The following is a 21,874-nucleotide window of genomic DNA, read 5'->3' as shown; positions in this document are numbered from 1 at the left end:
CTGTGTATACACCGTACGCTCACTGTATCAAGCGTATACCCACTGTACATTTGTATATCTTCTAATTCTATTACTCTACCTAGTTGTATATAATGTATGTCACCTTTGTTATACTCTGACTATAAATTTGATTTGATTCGATTTAAATGATGTCTGGCTCCTACTCCTACTGGCTCCTACTAGTCTCCTACTAGCAGCACCATATCCCCTGGTAACGTTCAGAGTATGTTGTCTTCTACTAGCAGCACCATATCCACAAGTAAAAAGTATAAGCATCAAGATTGTTGGTCTGGGGGTATGATTCTTGCTTAGGGTGCAAGAGGTCTGGGGTTCAAAACCCATAAAAGACAACTTCTTAATGTCAGAATATCAGAGTGATGTTAATTAACCAGGAATATGACTTTCCCAAAGTGGATCCTTTGTCCACACCACCCAGGGCATTTGAACTGATTCAAGAGGCCAACCCAAAATTCATGCCACTAGAGGGATACAGAGCAGTCTTCTGGTCAGACTTTGGAGGCACGCACACCACCCACCTCTTCTGAGGATATTACTCACTAATATCCAGTCCCTAGATTACAAGGTTGATGAAATCAGGGCAAGGGTTGCTTCCCAGAGAGACATCAGGGATTGTGTTGTTGGTAATCAAGCCTACCACTGTAGTGTCGTCCGCAAACTTGATGATTGAGTTGGAGGCGTGCATGGCCACACAGTCGTGGATGAACATTCAGACTGTGTGTAAATGTGCTTGGCGAATAAAGATGATTCTGATTCTGATTTGTACAAGCCTAGTCAAATTGATTCAGATTGTTGTGTGGATTGAAGATTTCACCTTTATTTAACCAGGTGGGCTAGTTGAGAACAAGTTATCATTTGCAGCTGCGAAGATACACTGTTTCATCATTCACTTCAGGTGTACACCCCCCCAAAAAAAAAAGTTTAACCAAATGAACGATCATATAATTGTGTAAACATATATAAAGCTGTTCATACTGTATTTGACACCAACACACTTCTCTGCAGTAGATGGCGTGATGAGCATTCCGAACTGGAATATTATCCAACAACGCGAATAAGAAATCCCTCACACGCGCATGCGCATTTACAGACCGGAAAGCGTAATTGCGTCGAGCGGAAACTGGTACGTCCTTTCTGAAGCGGACTGCCATCATGGTGAGTTCGCAATGAAGCTTGTGGTTTTTGAAAAATTGATTAAATAAAAATATTCCTTATTGTTAAGCACCCTCAACTGATATGTAAATACATAGTGTATCGTTATGTTCGCTTTATTAGCGTTTAAGGTTTTGAAGAAAATTGTTTCGATGGGTTTTTGACATAATAAAAATGTCGGCTGTTCCGCATGCTACAACGTGGTGAAGAACAGGCCGATAATCAGTAGACTAACGTTAGTCAACTATCGAGTTCAGGCAGCGCCAGCATCAAACTAATTGGAAGAGCGAACGCAGAGTAGTTTCTGTATTTGTTTTCTTAGTTTGTTTTTTGTCGTTCCACGGCCATATGTAAACTAACTAACGGTAGTTACGTTATCTGCTAGCGTGCTAGGCTTAGGGGTAAGTTACTAGTACCACTCCGGTACAGCTTGTTAGCGTCTATACACTTCTCGGTATTGGTGTTTTCCCACAAACTAATAGCCATGTCCCAAATGTAAATCACAATTTGTAAAATGTGTAGCTAGCTAACCAAGATAACCCATCTACGTTCTTGACAGTGTCGAGAGGTTTATAAGAAAGTAGTTAGCTAGTGACCCCACGTCTACCGAAGTGTTTTGCCCGTCAGTAGGCTGGACAATAGAGTCAAAATTCACCCAAAGCTGAAAAGTCAGTGGCTAAGCTGGAACACTAGCGCGAGCCCATAGCAAATGAATGGTGTCGAATGTTCAGAGCCTGTTTTGACTGGAGTGACCCTTATAATTCAATTTCACCTAAATGGCATCAACATGTATCCCCCTCCGTTTAATTTTTTTTTACCACTACAATCTTAGGACCAAACCGAGAAGTAATTAGTGTAGAAAGTAAACATCCGCACATCTGTGGTGCCAAGTGTGCATAACGAGGAAGTAGGGTAAAAAAAATTGCAACTTTTGGTTATTTCTGATCTAGCGATCGATGACAGTTGAGCACGCTCCCCAACCTTGTGTAATTACAAAGAGGAGATTATCCTGATTTTTAAAATGGTGTCCGGCTTGAAAAAATAAATAAATATACATGATGCGAGATATTTGGCGAAATATACCAGCATGCCTCTCCAAAACAGTGAGGGAGCTTAGCGTTCCATGGGTGAAAGGTATTTCGGGGCTAGCGTTGGATGAGTACGCTGCCCAGCCTTACATAATTAGAGAGAGATTATCAAGTTTTAAAAATGGGTGTCCAATTGAAGAAAAAAATGTACACATTGCGATATATTTGGCAAAATACATACCTATATTTCCCTACAGTAAACAATTGGGACGACTACCACATTTCCATGAGTGATTTGTTAACATTTTAACTACAAGCAACGTGGGCAGATCTCATTGCCAACAATAGCAAAGAAGTCATTGTAACGTAGAATAAACGGAAATAGAACGTTCAGAAGGCGAGTTGGTGCTCACTAGAACTAATAGGAGCTGGCAGGGTGAAAAAATGCCCCGAAATAAGGCCTGCTTTTTCGTGATTAAATTAAGCAGCTGGGACATATGGTAATATTATGAAACTGGCTTCCACAGCAGATGCAATGACCTAGTTTTTATCAGAAAAAAAGCATTGTTAAGTGTCCAGCCTACCATAATTCTCTTTTCTGGATCTCAGCCTACCAAGCTAGTTAACAACACTTATTTGTTGCAGGTGTTCAAGCGCTACGTTGAGATTGGCCGCGTTGCTTACATCTCTTTCGGGCCCCACGCAGGCAGCCTGGTGGCCATCGTTGATGTCATCGACCAAAACAGAGTAAGCATAGCATTGATGATATCCTGACTTTATGCCAGAGGTCTCCAACTCTCTTCCTTTTAAGTTACTGGTTGTTCAGGCTTGTTCCAACACTGCAGTAACATATCAGATTCACATGATCAACTAGTCAAGTCTTCTTTTTGGCCTGGAATTGGTTGACTGGTGTTGCTGCAGGGCTGGAGCATGAGCCCGGTTCCAAACCGGTACCTGAAACACTTAGTCTGGTAGCGGTTGTTTGTCTGTCTTTTATCCACCAACACTTTCCCAGAGTCCTGCTTCAAAGTGTCCAATGAGTTAACCAAAAACTCCCCCTGGTGTGAGTGGTAGAGCCATGTTGTTGGCGTAAACTAACACATTTTAAGAACGGTTCAACTCAGCATAGACATGTTTTAATTAAACTGTCTGTGGTGTGTTTGTCTCAGGCATTGGTGGATGGTCCCTGCACAGGGGTGAAGAGACAGTCAATGCCTTTCAAGTGCATGCAGCTCACTGACTACGTCATCAAAGTTCCACACAGGTGAGTGAGAGAACCTCGAGAGTTGTATTTACTAGGAACCAAGCAGAAGCAAACTGAATGAAACAGGGAAGGTACCTACTGAAATTTGTCGAATATAAACTTATTTGCGTTGCAAGATGTTCCGCTGTGGGTTGCACATGAATATTTTCCCGTCCTCAAGACCTTGATTGGGTCAGTCGGTTTTATTACAGCTGAGCGGGTTCCAAAACACATCCTCTCGCGCACACACACACACTTCAATTAATTGAGTTTGGCTTTTGTTTTCCCTGTGGTGGATTTTGAGTCGATAGTCACAGACCTACTGCAATAGCCTCACAGAACACAATGCCTTTGGTTCTTCTCTGCCCATTTCGATCCTCTGAGCCATAACCCTTCCTGTGTTGCAGCGCTCGTCAGAAGTTTGTGAGACGCGCCTGGGAAAAGGCCCAAGTCACTGAGAAGTGGGCAGAAAGCAACTGGGCCAAGAAGATCGAAGCCAGGCAAAAGGTACAGTGTGTTTTTAGATTACTTTTAGGCTGTTAATCGATAAGCAACTCCTTATGGGGTCTACATGTTTCTGACAGTCTCTGGACTAGGCCTTCTGTCTCCTTAGTAGCCCTGGAGCTGTTTTTCTAAATGGGGGGGGGTGTTGGTCTGCTTGTGGCTAACAGTTGGTTCCTTGAGGTTTGTGGCTAAACATTTTGTCAAATTGGACACAATAGTTCAATGGGCTTTAGGTGAATCACTGCCCCCAAAAAAAAAAAAACATTTTTGTCTTGCTTATGCTACTGCAATGTTTCTGCAACTCCAGGGTGGTATTCAGAAAGAACCAAATGTGCTAAAAATGGGGATGGACCTACCTGAATCTGTCCAATAGGCAAATATTTTGATGCAACTGTTGTGTAACTGTTGTGTGTCTCTGCAGAGGGCCCAGATGTCCGACTTTGATCGCTTTAAGGTGATGAAAGCCAAAAAGATGGTGAGTGGAGAAAACGCTCAGATGATTCATTATTGTATTGAATATTTTGGGTTTCACAATACATGTAAAACGACAAGATGTTGTATTTGAATCCCCAAACACATGAAGGGTTTTAATGTATGTGACAATACAACCTAATGTGGTGGAGAAATTCTTATTTGCATACAGTGGTAAGTGATAAAAATACAATTCCTGAATGATTTGACTGGTCACTGATTTGCTGTTTGTGTCCACAGAGGAACAAGGTCATCAAGCATGAGGTGAAAAGGCTGCAGAAAGAGGCAGCGAAGAAGGCGTGATCTGTCATTAATAAATCCTCTGGTTGAATTGTTCCCCTTTCTCTGGTCTTTACTACTACTGCACACCTGTCAATCACAGCATAGGGCTAGCTATCGCTTAGATCACACAGACAGCATCCTTGCGTAAAATAATATGCAGGGTCATCGGGATACAAATGCATCAAAAGTTCAACATTCACCTTCTGCTACCATTTCTGTCAAGCCGTCTACACATACAGTCTGATGCATACCGTTCCATAAATCCAACACCACAAAGAACGCATGGCAACGTCATGCTGCAAGGCAAACGCAACGTTTCATTGGAAATTAATGTAATTCTGGTGTACCAAAAAATGCAATGATGCGGTCGGTGTGATGTAAAAGTTAAGACACATTTTATAGATCACTTAGAAACTTTGCAACTTTTTTAAATGTAAACCAGGTGTGCGTATATCATTACACACGGCGACGCAGCGGGTAGCCGCCCGATCCCATCTGACTTGATTATCGAATGTCATTTTTAATGTTTAGTCCTTTCTTTTAGTCTACATGTTCGTTGCTGTTCGTTGCAACCCAGAAGGTGTGATTGCTACGTTTACTGCAGTCGTCTGCTGCTTTGAGACGTCATTTTTGCGGTGTCTGTTGAAGGCACAACCAACTCGTATTTCTCAAGGTAAAATGTCACAGAATATAAAACAAAACATGATAAGAGCAAGTGAATGAAATCAAATGTTTATTGTCACATGCGCCGAATACAACACGATTAACGCCTTACAGTGAAATGCTTACTTACGAGCCCCTAACCAACGATGCAGTTTCCAAAAATACAGATGAGATTTAAGGTAACAAGTAACAAAGAGCAGCAGTGAAATAACAATACCGAGACTACACGGGGGGGTACCTGTACAGCGTCAATATACGGGGGCACGGGTTAGTTGAGGTAGTATGTACCACTGATATTATGATTGTATAATCTGCATTGCAGACCAGCAGTTTGTTCTCCTGAAACGCCTTGACAACTAGTGCAGGTCACAATCTAACTGGCTGGGGGTGATGTAAGAGCCGACTCTATTTCTTTAGTTTTAAAGGGCTCACTTGAATAACAACACAAATCATTATCAAATCACTACTTTTATATGGTCACAACCTGTACATGTTCAGTTTAAGTAATTAAATTGAGAGCATCCGTTTAAAATGGTAACTGGTGGAAACTGACACCCTGTATCAGATAATGGAATATGACGCCTGTTATGTTTGTTCCTTATATAATGACAAACCGGGGCGTAGGTTTAACTACTTTTAATGAACATATACTTCAGCTAGAAAAATCCATGTTTAGCCATGCAAGGCGTTCTTTAACCATCCGCATAGCCTGCGGGTAACGTAGTCTAAATGTTATTAACGCAATACACAACGCCGTTGCTATGCTATTCTCTTTTAATGCAGTAGGTGGTGGTGAAAGATTGAGAAACTGGCAAATAAACTCAAATGTGTTTTTTTGTTGTGGGGGATGCTTTTCTTAAGCCTAGTTCATATTGACAGTTAAGTGACTCAAACTTTTATTTTTTTATGATTCAAATCAGTGTTTTCTTTCCTGCAGTCTGAACAACTATAAAAGCACATGGAATCAGATATTTCGCGCACACCCGTCGTTTCTAGGACAACTCTCGTAGACATGTCAGTGGATGACTGCTTTCTGAATAAACGCATCTGATTTTGGCCACTTGAAACGTGCTGTTTGGACAATCAGTATTCCAAAACGGATTTGCGCATAAGTGCTTGTTGTGTGAACAAGGCTTAGTGGTCGAATAATGTGTGAACAGCAAAGAAGGGATAGATGCGCCTCATCAAACGTTCGATAAATATACTAGATTTGTGTTCGCAATTCTAAATGAATGCGCTATGGGGGTAGTATATCGTCAGTAGCACTTCCCTACTGTGTGTGGCTGACTCAAGTCTGTTTGTGCCACCTTCAACACCCTCCACCCTCAACAGGCATGTCTAGATGAGAAGAGTGGTGTTGTCGGGTTGGTGTTGCGTGGGGGAGGGAATGTAGGTTGTTATTGTGTTCGGGCGCTTCTCTCTCACTGTGGTCAGGGTGAGAGAGAGGGGATGGGGAGGGGGGGGGGGACCAAAAATAGCACAATCTGAGATACTGCCAGACTCAGGATAATAAGAGATGGGAGTGAGAACAACTCTGTTTCTATCTAACAGAAGATGAGATTGGGCGCTTTATGACACACAATGGAGGGATCCGTTGGCATTGTCTCGCTACAATGTTCTATCACCCAGTGTCTTCAAATGCCCCGTTTTTAATGTCGAAATTTATGGTAGAAAAACCAACTGACTTTGGATGTATTTATTAGGGATGGGCGTTTGGCCTGTTCTAATTCTCCCGTTCTTTATTTTTTGTCGAGTACTTGACTGGGGGAAAGAAAGTGCTTATTTATCTATAAGCCAACAGATAGCAACAATGCTTTATTATAACCATTACAGATAACAAATCCTAATTGCTAATTTGCCCCATAAACACTGTAAAAAAGCATTAGGAACACCTGCTCTTTCCATGTCATAGACTGACTAGGTGACAGCTATGGTTGTGTATGTGTGCCATTCAGAGGGTGAATGGGCAAGACAAAATATTTAAGTGCCCTTTGAACGGGTATGGTAGTAGGCAGGGGCACAACTCTGGTTTTAGAAGTGGGGGGGACGTAACTTTTTATATTTTTTTATATCCAGTGATCAACACTCCAAACAGCCTACCTGTCCGCACGGAGGCGTCCACATGGTCCTAAAGCAAATCATTGCCTCGTTTTGAATCACATTCCAATTATAAAACTGTGGGGGACAAAAATGCAATTTCAGAATGTGGGGGGTGTCCCCAGTGAAAGTTGTGCTCCTCGTAGTGGGTCCCAAGAGCACCGGTTTGTGTCAAGAAATGGAACGCTGCTGGGTTTTTCAAGCAAAAACCGTTTCCTGTGTTTATCAAGAATAGTCCACCACCCAAAGGACATCCAGCCAACTTGACACAACTGTGGGATGCATTGGAGTCAAATGGTAGTATCCCTTTAATGTGAAATTCTTACTTACAAGCCCTTAACCAACAGTGCAGTTCAAGAAGAGTTAAGAAAATATTTACCAAATAAATGAAAGTTAAAAAAATAAAAAGTAACAAAATAACATAACAATAACGAGGCTATATACAGTGTGTACCGTTACTGAGTCAATTATACAGGTTAATTGAGGTAATTTGTACATGTAGGTGGGGGTGAAGTGACGATGCATAGATAATAAACAGCAAGTAGCAGCAGTGTACAAAACAAATGGGGAGGGGGGTCAATTTAATTGTCCGGTGGCCATTTGAATAATTGTACAGCAGTCTTATGGCTTGGGGGTAGACACTGTTAAGGAGCTTTTTGGGCCTAGACTTGGTGCACCGGTACCACTTGCCATGCGGTTGCTGAGAAAATAGTCTATGACTTGACACCGCCTATTATAAAGGTCCTGGATGGCAGGAAGCTTGGCCCCAGCGATGTACTGGGCTGTACGCACTACCCTTTGTAGCACATTACGGTCAGATGACGAGCAGTTCCCATACCAGGCGGTGATGCAACTGGTCAGGATGATCTTGATGGTGCAGCTGTAGAACTTTTTGAGGATCTGGGGACCCATGCCAAATCTTTTCAGTCTCCTAAGGGTGAAAAGGTTTTGTTGTGCCCTCTTCACAACTGTCTTGGTGTGTTTGGACCATGATAGTTCGTTGGTGATGTGGACACCGAGGAACTTGACACTCTCGACCTGCTCCACTACAGCCCTGTTGATATTAATGGAGGCCTGTTCGGCCCACCTTTTCCTGTAATCCACGATCAGCTCCTTTGTCTTGCTCACATTGAGGGAGAGGTTGTTGTCCTGGTACCACACTGCCAGTTCTCTGACCTCCCTATAGGCTGTCTCATCATTGTCAGGGATCAGGCCCACCACTGTTGTGTTGTCAGCAAACTTAATCATGGTGTAGTCATGGCTGAACAGGGAGTACAGGAGATGAGCATGCACCCTTGTGGGGCCCCCGTGTTGAGGATCAGCGTGGCAGACGTGTTGTTGCCTACCCTTACCACCCAGGGGCGGCCCGTCATGGAGTCCAGGATCCAGTTTCAGAGGGAGGTGTTTAGTCCCAGGGTCCTTAGCTTAGTGATGAGCTTTGAGGGCACTATGGTGTTTAACGATGATCTGTAGTCAATGAACAACGTTCTTACATAGGTATTCCTTTTGTCCTGATGGAATAGGGCAGTGTGCAGTGCGATGGTGATTGTGTCATCGGTGGGTCTGTTGGGGGCGGTATGCAAATTGTAGTGGGTCTAAGATGTCGGGTAAGGTGGAGGTGATATGATCCTTAAATAGCCTCTCAAAGCACTACATGATGACAGAAATAGTGATTTAGTTCAGTTACTTTCTCTTTCTTGGGTACAGGAACAATGGTGGACATCTTGAAGCAAGTGGGGACAACAGACTGGGATAGGAAGAGATTGAATATGTCCGCAAACACTGGCAGCTGGTCTGCACATGCTCTAAGGAAGCTGCTTGGGATAACGTCTGGGCCGACAGCCTTGCGAGGCTTAACACGCTTAAATGTCTGTGTCACGTCGGCCACAGAGAACGAGAGCTCACAGTACTTATGAGCGGTGTTGGCCCGCGTCGGTGGCTCGTTGTTTTCCTAGAAGCAGGCGAAGAAGGTGTTTAGCTTGTCCGGGAGCGAGGTGTTGGTGTCCGCGATGAGCCTGGCTTTCCTTTTGTAATCTGTGATCGTCTGGAGTCCCTGTCTCATAAATCTTGTGTCTGAGCTGTTGAATTGCGACTCCACTTTGTCTCTGTACTGTCCGTTTGCATCTTTAATTGTCTTACAGAGGGCATAGCTGGTCTGTTTGTACATGTCCATGTTCCCAGTCACAGTACCATAGTTAAATGTGGTGGTTAACACTTTCAGTTTGGTGTGAATGCTGCCATCTATCCACTGTTTTTGGTTTAGATAAGTTTCAATGGTCACAGTGGGAACAACATCCTCTATGAACTTCCTGGTGAACTCAGTCAACAAGTCAGTGTACACGTCAATACAATTCTGAGGCAACCCAGAATATTTCCCAGTCTGTGTGATCAAAACAATCTTGAAGCGTAGATTCCGATTGGTCAGACCAACGTTGAATAGTCCTTACCATGGGTACTTCCTCTTTAAGTTTCTGCCTATAGGAGGGGAGGATCGTGACGGTGACCGAATAAAATTATCTCAGGAGGTAATCCTGTCGGCATTTGATGGTGAGGTATTCCAGATCGGGAGAACAAAAGAACTTGAGTTCCTCTACATTACCACAATCACACTACCATGAGTAGTTCATCATGAAACATACACCTCCATCTTTCTTTATCTCACAGAGTTCTTGCTTCCCTGTCCACACAATGGACGGAGAACCCGCTGGCTGAATAGACGGGGACAGTATATCCGAAGAGAACCTTGAATCCACAAAACAGAGTATGTTTCAGTCCATGATGTCTCGCTGGAAGGAGATCCTCTCCCTGAGCTCGTCTACTTTATTGTATACGTTTCTGGGGAGGCAGGTAGCCTAGTGGTTAGAGCGTTGTGCCAGTAACCGAAAGGTTGCTGGATCAAATCCCAGAGCTGACAAGGTACAAATCTGTCGTTCAGCCCCTGAGCAAGGCAGTTAACCCTCTGTTCCCCGGGTGCCGAAGAAGTGGATGTCGATTATGGCAGCCCCCCGTACATCTCTGATTCAGATGTTAAATGCAGAATACACATTTCAGGTGAATGCATTTAGTTGTACAACTGACTAGGTATCCCCTTTCCCTTCTCTGATAGTTAATGTGTGAACCAGGGATTAGCTCTATCCTTTACCCTTAGTTTCTTGAACAGTGCATGATTATCTGCAATAGAGTTGAGCAGAAAAGTAAAGCAATTTAGGGCCTGATCTGAGTCAGAGATATCTGACACAACCCACGTTGTAGCCACGTTTCAGATATGACCAGAACGTCCACATTGGTTTGAGAGGCTACAGTTATAATCACACCACAGTGTTATAATCACACCACAGTTATAATCACACCACAGTTATAATCACACCACAGTGTTATAATCACACCACGGTTATAATCAAACCACAGTTATAATCACACCACAGTGTTATAATCACACCACAGTGTTATAATCACACCACAGTGTTATAATCACACCACAGTGTTATAATCACACCACAGTTATAATCACACCACAGTGTTATAATCACACCACATTTATAATCACACCACAGTTATAATCACACCACAGTGTTATAATCACACCCCAGTTATAATCACACCACAGTGTTATAATCACACCACAGTTATAATCACACCACAGTGTTATAATCACACCACAGTTATAATCACACCACAGTTATAATCACACCACAGTGTTATAATCACACCATAGTTATAATCACACCACAGTTATAATCACACCACAGTGTTATAATCACAACACAGTTATAATCACACCACAGTTATAATCACACCACAGTGTTATAATCACACCACAGTTATAATCACACCACAGTTATAATCACACCACAGTGTTATAATCACACCACAGTTATAATCACACCACAGTTATAATCACACCACAGTTATAATCACATCATAGTGTTATAATCACACCACAGTGTTATAATCACACCACAGTTATAATCACACCACAGTTATAATCACACCACAGTTATAATAACATAAGAGTTATAATCACACCACAGTTATAATCACACCACAGTTATAATAACATAAGAGTTATAATCACACCACAGTTATAATCACACCACAGTTATAATCATACCACAGTTATAATCACACCACAGTTATAATAACATAAGAGTTATAATCACACCACAGTTATAATCACACCACAGTTATAATCACCCCACAGTTATAATCACACCACAGTTATAATCACACCACAGTGTTATAATCACACCCCAGTTATAATCACACCACAGTGTTATAATCACACCACAGTTATAATCACACCACAGTGTTATAATCACACCACAGTTATAATCACACCACAGTGTTATAATCACACCACAGTTATAATAACATAAGAGTTATATGTGAGTTATACCTTCTTACCCTTGTACTGTTGTCTGTGCCCAATAATGTTTGTACCATGTTTTAGGGCTGCTACCATGTTGTATTGCTACCATGTTGTTGTCATTTTGTGTTGCTACCATGCTGTGTTGTCATGTGTTGCTGCCTTGCTATGTTGTTGTCTTAGGTCTCTCTTTATGTAGTGTTGTCTCTGTTGTCGTGATGTGTGTTTTGTCCTATATTGATATGTTATTTTAATTTTTTAATTTTTATTTTTTTTATCCCAGCCTCCGTCCCCGCAGGAGGTCTTTTGCTGTTTGGTAGGCCGTCATTGTAAATAAGAATTAGTTCTTAACTGACTTGCCTAGTTAAGGTAAAATTTAAAAAATAACATCCATTTGAGATCAAACTTCTGCCATTTACATGAATCACTCCAATGCCGCAGCTGATTTCAGATCAGTCTGAGTCTCTAACCCAATGCCAAAGCTGTGGGATTTCAGATCAGTCAGAGTCTCTAATCCAATGCCACAGCTGTGGGATTTCAGATCAGTCAGAGTCTCTAATCCAATGCCACAGCTGTGGGATTTCAGATCAGTCTGAGTCTCTAATCCAATGCCAAAGCTGTGGGATTTCAGATCAGTCAGAGTCTCTAATCCAATGCCACAGCTGTGGGATTTCAGATCAGTCTGAGTCTCTAATCCAATGCCACAGCTGTGGGATTTCAGATCAATCTGAGTCTCTAATCCAATGCCACAGTTGTGGGATTTCAGATTAGTCGGAGTCTCCAATCCAATGCTGCAGCTGTGGTATTTCAGATCAGTCGGAGTTTCTAATACAAGCATACTATGCCCAGTTGGTAACCCCTTATTTGCAAATAACATAGAGCTACTGTAGCTTGAATTGGCATAGATACAAGCTTTTCTTGAACTGTACCATTGAGCCTAAGCCTCCAGCGGGGACATGGACTAAAACACGAGTCAATGATGGTTACTTGTTGCGGGCCTGCAGTGTGATGATAATGCTGATCATTTATGGTTGGGGTTTCCTGAGTGGGAGTTGGGGTGTTGATAAATCAATGTCTCAGCGCAGGCCTTGAAGTGCAAGGACAGTGTCCAGGCACCAAGATGATTTGGATGGACCCCCATCCTCTCTGTCTTTCTCTGTTTCCAACAGAGCTACAGTAGAATCATAGCCAGTCATGTAGTGCCAGCAGGGGATGATAGAGTTTGAAGAAACCCCAATCTGATCATGATGCTGTTCAATTTAGTGAACGGAGTGGAGGGACGGATATCTAAAAAGTCCACATATGTAGCTAAAGCGAAGGATTAAATTGAAACTTTAGCGGGAGGGAAATTCAACACGATTCCTGAGGTGAAGGATTCAATTGAAGCCCTAGCAGGTAGGAATCTCCACCTGGAGCTCATTTATGAGCTGAATGGTACGGTCGCTAGGGTGAAAACTGTGGTTGAGTTGAAGCCTTAGCTGGGAGGAATCTTCATCTGTAGCTACTTTTGTGAGCTGAACGGCACGGTTGTTAGGGTGAAAACTGTGATTGAGTCATGAGTTGTGTGGACCCCAGGAAGAGTAGCCGCAGCTTTGGCTATAGCTAATGAGGATCCTAATACAATAGTAAATGTTGCTAAACAGAAGCAGAACTGGCATTATGCTTGGATGTCTGCCCGTATCTATAGAGCTACAGAAGTGGTCCATTCACTGGGACTTTGGACCCGGGGTCTTTATAGAGCACAGCATTAGAACCGTTGCATAATAACAGTGGGGTGACTGTTATATAACAGTTTGACTATTGACACACTGAACCTGTGAACATGTACTCTCTTATATGCTCTTATCTGCTGCCTGATACAGGAGTGGAGAGAGAGAGAGAGAGAGAGAGAGAGAGAGGGAGAGAGAGAGAGAGAGAGAGAGAGAGAGAGAGAGAGAGAGAGAGAGAGAGAGAGAGAGAGAGAGAGAGAGAGAGAGAGCCATACTCAATTCCTTCAGGTCTTGATATGTAATGAATGAATAAATATATGAATTAATAAACTTAATGCATTAATTTCAATAAATCAATCAATCACTGTACTTCATTGATCCCCAAAAAAGGGAAAATTAGGTTTGCCATCGGCTGCAGACAGGGAAGGTCACAGAAGATCAGGATAGATGATTTTACAGATGATAGCCTGCCCCTTTCCCATCCTTCAGCTCTAATACTAACAGCCCATAATACTATGGTCAGAACAAACCTGTATCCGTTTATTCCCGATTCCATTTTCGAAGACATCACAGGTCTCTGTGGCTACGCTGTTGCTAGGCTACGGCAATCAGGGGGGTGGGGGGGTGGGAGGGAGGGAGGATATATTGATGTGACAGGTGAGGTGATCGTCGAGATAGAGGTGACGGAAGAGTGTCAGTGTTGGGTGGGGATGTCTCCACATCAGACTATAAGAGAAGAATGTAGCGACTGGGGTTTGGGTTTTTCCACATGATAAGCGTGATGCTCTGATTAATTCCTTCAACAAACAACTGGAAAACGAGACCTTCTTTCATTTCACCAACTAAACTGTCCCATCCATAGTGGTAGAGGGTGCTCACCCTGTGGACATTGTGCTTGTTCTCATGGGCTTTCTAATCACAAACAATTAGCTCTTCCTCCATTTGCTGGTGCAATGAGGAAGATGGTTATAGAAAACGACCGAGACGACGGTGGTCGGGGTCGAGGTCATGCCCCCAGTGATGTAGTTACAGCATTTATCTGAAAGATACTCACGGTATGTGGTGTCTGCCTGGGTATGTGGTGTCTGCCTGGGTGTGGGGTATGCTGTTGCTGCCTGGGCGTAGGGTATGTGGTGTCTGCCTGACTGTGGGGTATGCTGTTGCTGCCTGGGCGTAGGGTATGTGGTGTCTGCCTGGCTGTGGGATTATGTGGTGTCTGCCTGCGTGTGGGGTATGCCTGGGCGTTGCTGCCTGGCTGCCTGGGCGTAGGTTATGTGGTGTCTGCCTGACTGTGGGATTATGTGGTGTCTGCTGTCTGGGTGTGGGGTATGCTGTTGCTGCCTGGGCGTGCTGCCTGGCTGTGGGATTATGCCTGCTGCCTGGGCGTAGGGTATGTGGTGTCTGCCTGGTATGCTGTTGCTGCCTGGGCGTAGGTTATGTGGTGTCTGCCTGACTGTGGGATTATGTGGTGTCTGTATGGGTGTGGATTATGTGGTGTCTGTCTGGGTGTGGGGTACGCTGTTGCTGCCTGGGCGTGGGGTATGTGGTGTCTGCCTGGGTGTGGGGTATGTGGTGTCTGCCTGGGTGTGGGGTATGTGGTGTCTGCCTGGGTGTGGGGTATGTGGTGTCTGCCTGGGTGTAGGGTATGTGGTGTCTGCCTGGGTGTAGGGTATGTGGTGTCTGCCTGGGTGTGGGGTATGTGGTGTCTGCCTGGGTGTGGGGTTTGTGGTGTCTGCCTGGGTGTCTGCCTGGGTGTGGGGTATGGGTGTCTGCCTGGGCGTGGGGTATGTGGTGTCTGCAGGGTGTGGGGTATGTGGTGTCTGCCTGGGTGTGGGGTATGTGGTGTTTGCCTGGGCATGGGGTATGTGGTGTCTGCCTGGGCGTGGGGTATGCTGTTGCTGCCTGGGCATGGGGTATGTGGTGTCTGCCTGACTGTGGGATTATTTGGTGTCTGCCTGGGTGTGGGGTATGTGGTGTCTGCCTGACTGTGGGGTATGCTGTTGCTGCCTGGGCGTAGGGTATGTGGTGTCTGCCTGGCTGTGGGATTATGTGGTGTCTGCCTGCGTGTGGGGTATGCTGTTGCTGCCTGGGCGTAGGGTATGTGGTGTCTGCCTGGTATGCTGTTGCTGCCTGGGCGTAGGTTATGTGGTGTCTGCCTGACTGTGGGATTATGTGGTGTCTGTATGGGTGTGGATTATGTGGTGTCTGTCTGGGTGTGGGGTACGCTGTTGCTGCCTGGGCATGGGGTATGTGGTGTCTGCAGGGTGTGGGGTATGTGGTGTCTGCCTGGGGGTGGGGTATGTGGTGTCTGCCTGGGCGTGGGTATGTGGTGTCTGCCTGGGGGTGGGGTATGTGGTGTCTGCAGGGTGTGGGGTATGTGGTGTCTGCCTGGGGGTGGGGTATGTGGTGTCTGCCTGGGGGTGGGGTATGTGGTGTCTGCAGGGTGTGGGGTATGTGGTGTCTGCCTGGGGGTGGGGTATGTGGTGTCTGCCTGGGGGTGGGGTATGTGGTGTCTGCCTCGTATGCTGTGGCTTCCTGGGCAGAATAAGTATTCAGAATGTATTCACACCCCAATAAATGTGGAAAAAGTCAAGGGGTGTCAATACTTTCTGAAGGCACTCTAATTTCTTCCATCCTAGCCAAATTTCCTCATCTGTTTACATGCACCTCCTCTATATAAAGATGTTTTGATTCTTCCCTTATGCACTACGCTTTTCCGCATGCTAACTTTTATTATAAACTGGGTGGTTCGAGCCCTGAATGCTGATTGGCTGACAGCCGTGGTATATTAGACCTTATACCACGGGTATGACAAAACATCTGTTTGCACTGCTCTAATTATGTTGGTAACCAGTTTATAATAGCAATAAGTCACCGCTGGGATTGTTGTATATGGCCAATATACCACAGCGTTGTGTCGTACCTAAGAACAGCCCTTATTGGTTAACTATACCACAGTTCAATATAGTCTACCAGTCTGTGTATCCTGTTCTCTATCCACCATTCATAGTGACAATAGTGGTGGATTGTTTGTCCAGATCTGCAATAGGCTAACTAGCAATCATACCACACATAAAAGCATCCAGAAGAACCAATAGGAATATCATGGTACACCAGCAGCCCCAAACAACTCAAGAATAAGCTACAGACCAGCCAAAACAAGCGTGTAAGAATTGTACTTACACATCCCCCTCATGCTCATCTGGAGGTCCAGCATTTTAAACAGCTAGGCCGGCTATCTGTGGATAAAGAGTAGTATTAATTCAGTTTAGTCTGGTCCACAGAATTAAGACGGACTCAGACCCCAGGTACCTATCCAACTATTTTTCATTTGTTAGAAATGTCCACCAGCATAAAACCAGAGCCAGAGACTGTAATATTCACTGTTTTAAATAAGAGTCTATCTGGTAAGAACAAACTACCACAGCAGCTCAAAGCCACTTCAGCATGATTTTGTGGCACAATCTTCCTTTTAAAATGAATGTCAAAAGCTGGCTAATGTGTGAACAGTAGAACCTGTTTTTTTGTTGTGTGTATCTATGTAATGTATCTATGTAATGTAATGTATCTATGTAATGTGTCTATGTAATGTAATGTATCTATGTAATGTATCTATGTAATGTGTTATGTAATGTATCTATGTAATGTATCTATGTAATGTATCTATGTAATGTAATGTATCTATGTAATGTATCTATGTAATGTAATGTATCTATGTAATGTATCTATGTAATGTATCTATGTAATGTATCTATGTAATGTATCTATGTAATGTATCTATGTAATGTATCTATGTAATGTATCTATGTAATGTAATGTATCTATGTAATGTAATGTATCTATGTAATGTATCTATGTAATGTAATGTATCTATGTAATGTAATGTATCTATGTAATGTAATGTGTCTATGTAATGTGTCTATGTAATGTATCTATGTAATGTATCTATGTAATGTAATGTGTCTATGTAATGTATCTATGTAATGTATCTATGTAATGTATCTATGTAATGTATCTATGTAATGTATCTATGTAATGTAATGTGTCTATGTAATGTGTCTATGTAATGTAATGTGTCTATGTAATGTGTCTATGTAATGTGTCTATGTAATGTGTCTATGTAATGTAATGTATCTATGTAATGTGTCTATGTAATGTAATGTGTCTATGTAATGTATCTATGTAATGTAATGTATCTATGTAATGTATCTATGTAATGTATCTATGTAATGTAATGTGTCTATGTAATGTATCTATGTAATGTATCTATGTAATGTATCTATGTAATGTGTCTATGTAATGTATCTATGTAATGTATCTATGTAATGTATCTATGTAATGTATGTATCTATGTAATGTAATGTATGTAATGTGTCTGTGTAATGTAATGTGTCTGTGTAATGTATCTATGTAATGTGTCTATGTAATGTGTCTATGTAATGTATCTATGTAATGTATCTATGTAATGTGTCTGTGTAATGTATCTATGTAATGTATCTATGTAATGTATCTATGTAATGTATCTATGTAATGTAATGTATCTATGTAATGTATCTATGTAATGTATCTATGTAATGTATCTGTGTAATGTATCTATGTAATGTAATGTATCTATGTAATGTATCTATGTAATGTGTCTATGTAATGTGTCTATGTAATGTATCTATGTAATGTAATGTGTCTATGTAATGTGTCTATGTAATGTATCTATGTAATGTAATGTATCTATGTAATGTATCTATGTAATGTATCTATGTAATGTATCTATGTAATGTCTATGTAATGTATCTATGTAATGTATGTATCTATGTAATGTAATGTGTCTATGTAATGTATCTATGTATCTATGTAATGTGTAAATGTGTCTATGTAATGTATCTATGTAATGTAATGTAATGTATCTATGTAATGTATCTATGTAATGTATCTATGTAATGTAATGTATCTATGTAATGTATCTATGTAATGTATCTATGTAATGTAATGTGTCTATGTAATGTATCTATGTAATGTAATGTGTCTATGTAATGTGTCTATGTAATGTATCTATGTAATGTGTCTATGTAATGTGTCTATGTAATGTGTCTATGTAATGTGTCTATGTAATGTATCTATGTAATGTATCTATGTAATGTATCTATGTAATGTATCTATGTAATGTATCTATGTAATGTATCTATGTAATGTATCTATGTAATGTAATGTGTCTATGTAATGTGTCTATGTAATGTATCTATGTAATGTAATGTATCTATGTAATGTATCTATGTAATGTATCTATGTAATGTATCTATGTAATGTAATGTATCTATGTAATGTAATGTATCTATGTAATGTAATGTATCTATGTAATGTAATGTATCTATGTAATGTATCTATGTAATGTATCTATGTAATGTGTCTATGTAATGTAATGTGTCTATGTAATGTGTCTATGTAATGTATCTATGTAATGTAATGTATCTATGTAATGTATCTATGTAATGTATCTATGTAATGTAATGTATCTATGTAATGTATCTATGTAATGTGTCTATGTAATGTGTCTATGTAATGTAATGTATCTATGTAATGTGTCTATGTAATGTATCTATGTAATGTGTCTATGTAATGTGTCTATGTAATGTAATGTATCTATGTAATGTGTCTATGTAATGTATCTATGTAATGTATCTATGTAATGTATCTATGTAATGTAATGTATCTATGTAATGTATCTATGTAATGTATCTATGTAATGTGTCTATGTAATGTGTCTATGTAATGTGTCTATGTAATGTGTCTATGTAATGTATCTATGTAATGTAATGTATCTATGTAATGTATCTATGTAATGTGTCTATGTAATGTGTATATGTAATGTGTCTATGTAATGTGTCTATGTAATGTGTCTATGTAATGTATCTATGTAATGTATCTATGTAATGTATCTATGTAATGTATCTATGTAATGTGTCTATGTAATGTGTCTATGTAATGTGTCTATGTAATGTAATGTGTCTATGTAATGTGTCTATGTAATGTATCTATGTAATGTATCTATGTAATGTGTCTATGTAATGTATCTATGTAATGTATCTATGTAATGTAATGTATCTATGTAATGTATCTATGTAATGTGTCTATGTAATGTATCTATGTAATGTATCTATGTAATGTAATGTATCTATGTAATGTGTCTATGTAATGTGTCTATGTAATGTATCTATGTAATGTAATGTATCTATGTAATGTAATGTAATGTATCTATGTAATGTAATGTAATGTATCTATGTAATGTATCTATGTAATGTAATGTCTATGTAATGTGTAATGTGTCTATGTAATGTGTCTATGTAATGTAATGTAATGTATCTATGTAATCTATGTAATGTATCTATGTAATGTAATGTGTCTATGTAATGTATCTATGTAATGTATCTATGTATGTAATGTATCTATGTAATGTATCTATGTAATGTAATGTATCTATGTAATGTAATGTATCTATGTAATGTAATGTAATGTAATGTCTATGTAATGTAATGTAATGTCTATGTAATGTGTCTATGTAATGTGTCTATGTAATGTATCTATGTAATGTATCTATGTAATGTATCTATGTAATGTATCTATGTAATGTATCTAATGTAATCTATGTAATGTAATGTATCTATGTAATGTAATGTATCTATGTAATGTCTATCTATGTAATGTATCTATGTAATGTAATGTAATGTAATGTATCTATGTAATGTAATGTATCTATGTAATGTGTCTATGTAATGTATCTATGTAATGTAATGTATCTATGTAATGTAATGTGTCTATGTAATGTATCTATGTAATGTATCTATGTAATGTATCTATGTAATGTAATGTATCTATGTAATGTAATGTGTCTATGTAATGTATCTATGTAATGTATCTATGTAATGTATCTATGTAATGTATCTATGTAATGTATCTATGTAATGTGTCTATATAATGTATCTATGTAATGTATCTATGTAATGTATCTATGTAATGTAATGTAATGTCTATGTAATGTAATGTGTCTATGTATGTAATGTAATGTAATGTCTATGTAATGTATCTATGTAATGTAATGTATCTAAATGTATGTATCTATGTAATGTATCTATGTAATGTAATGTATCTATGTAATGTATCTATGTAATGTATCTATGTAATGTAATGTATCTATGTAATGTAATGTATCTATGTAATGTAATGTATCTATGTAATGTAATGTATCTATGTAATGTAATGTATCTATGTAATGTAATGTATCTATGTAATGTATCTATGTAATGTATCTATGTAATGTATCTATGTAATGTGTCTATGTAATGTGTCTATGTAATGTGTCTATGTAATGTAATGTGTCTATGTAATGTGTCTATGTAATGTAATGTATCTATGTAATGTATCTATGTAATGTATCTATGTAATGTATCTATGTAATGTGTCTATGTAATGTGTCTATGTAATGTGTCTATGTAATGTAATGTGTCTATGTAATGTGTCTATGTAATGTATCTATGTAATGTATCTATGTAATGTGTCTATGTAATGTATCTATGTAATGTGTCTATGTAATGTATCTATGTAATGTAATGTATCTATGTAATGTATCTATGTAATGTAATCTATGTAATGTAATGTGTCTATGTAATATGTAATGTGTCTATGTAATGTGTCTATGTAATGTGTCTATGTAATGTAATGTCTATGTAATGTAATGTGTCTATGTAATGTGTCTATGTAATGTGTCTATGTAATGTGTCTATGTAATGTATCTATGTAATGTGTCTATGTAATGTATCTATGTAATGTAATCTATGTAATGTAATGTCTATGTAATGTAATGTCTATGTAATGTAATGTCTATGTAATGTATCTATGTAATGTATCTATGTAATGTATCTATGTAATGTATCTATGTAATGTATCTATGTAATGTATCTATGTAATGTATCTATGTAATGTAATCTATGTAATGTAATGTATCTATGTAATGTAATGTATCTATGTAATGTATCTATGTAATGTATCTATGTATCTATGTAATGTAATGTAATGTATCTATGTAATGTATCTATGTAATGTAATGTATCTATGTAATGTAATGTAATGTATCTATGTAATGTAATGTATCTATGTAATGTAATGTATCTAATGTAATGTATCTATGTAATGTATCTATGTAATGTATCTATGTAATGTAATGTCTATGTAATGTAATGTATGTATCTATGTAATGTAATGTATCTATGTAATGTAATGTATCTATGTAATGTATCTATGTAATGTATCTATGTAATGTATCTATGTAATGTAATGTATCTATGTAATGTAT

The 21,874-nt window shown here is 39.8% G+C and overlaps 1 protein-coding gene across 1 annotated transcript; it reads left to right on the top strand.

Annotated features, from left to right (window-relative positions):
- Positions 1–1,077: 1,077 nt before the first annotated feature.
- On the top strand, positions 1,078–4,752 carry LOC112260831 (60S ribosomal protein L14). Its single transcript, XM_024436191.2, has 6 exons — positions 1,078–1,173; positions 2,844–2,945; positions 3,368–3,462; positions 3,849–3,948; positions 4,367–4,420; positions 4,657–4,752. Exons 1-6 carry the CDS (start codon positions 1,171–1,173, stop codon positions 4,717–4,719), a joined length of 417 nt encoding a protein of 138 aa, XP_024291959.1. The 5' UTR covers positions 1,078–1,170; the 3' UTR covers positions 4,720–4,752.
- The last annotated feature ends 17,122 nt before the right edge of the window (positions 4,753–21,874 follow it).

This window comes from Oncorhynchus tshawytscha, linkage group LG31 (assembly GCF_018296145.1).
Source record: "Oncorhynchus tshawytscha isolate Ot180627B linkage group LG31, Otsh_v2.0, whole genome shotgun sequence".
Classification (NCBI taxonomy): Eukaryota; Metazoa; Chordata; class Actinopteri; order Salmoniformes; family Salmonidae; genus Oncorhynchus; species Oncorhynchus tshawytscha.
This window is presented reverse-complemented; position numbering and strand designations above follow the sequence as displayed.

What these genes read in the sequence shown, in the direction of transcription:
- LOC112260831 (XM_024436191.2), top strand. An exon ending in GTCATCAAAGTTCCACACAG is followed by an intron (nt 3,463 to 3,848) that starts GTGAGTGAGAGA and finishes CCTGTGTTGCAG; the next exon opens with CGCTCGTCAGAAGTTTGTGA. An exon ending in TGATGAAAGCCAAAAAGATG is followed by an intron (nt 4,421 to 4,656) that starts GTGAGTGGAGAA and finishes TTGTGTCCACAG; the next exon opens with AGGAACAAGGTCATCAAGCA.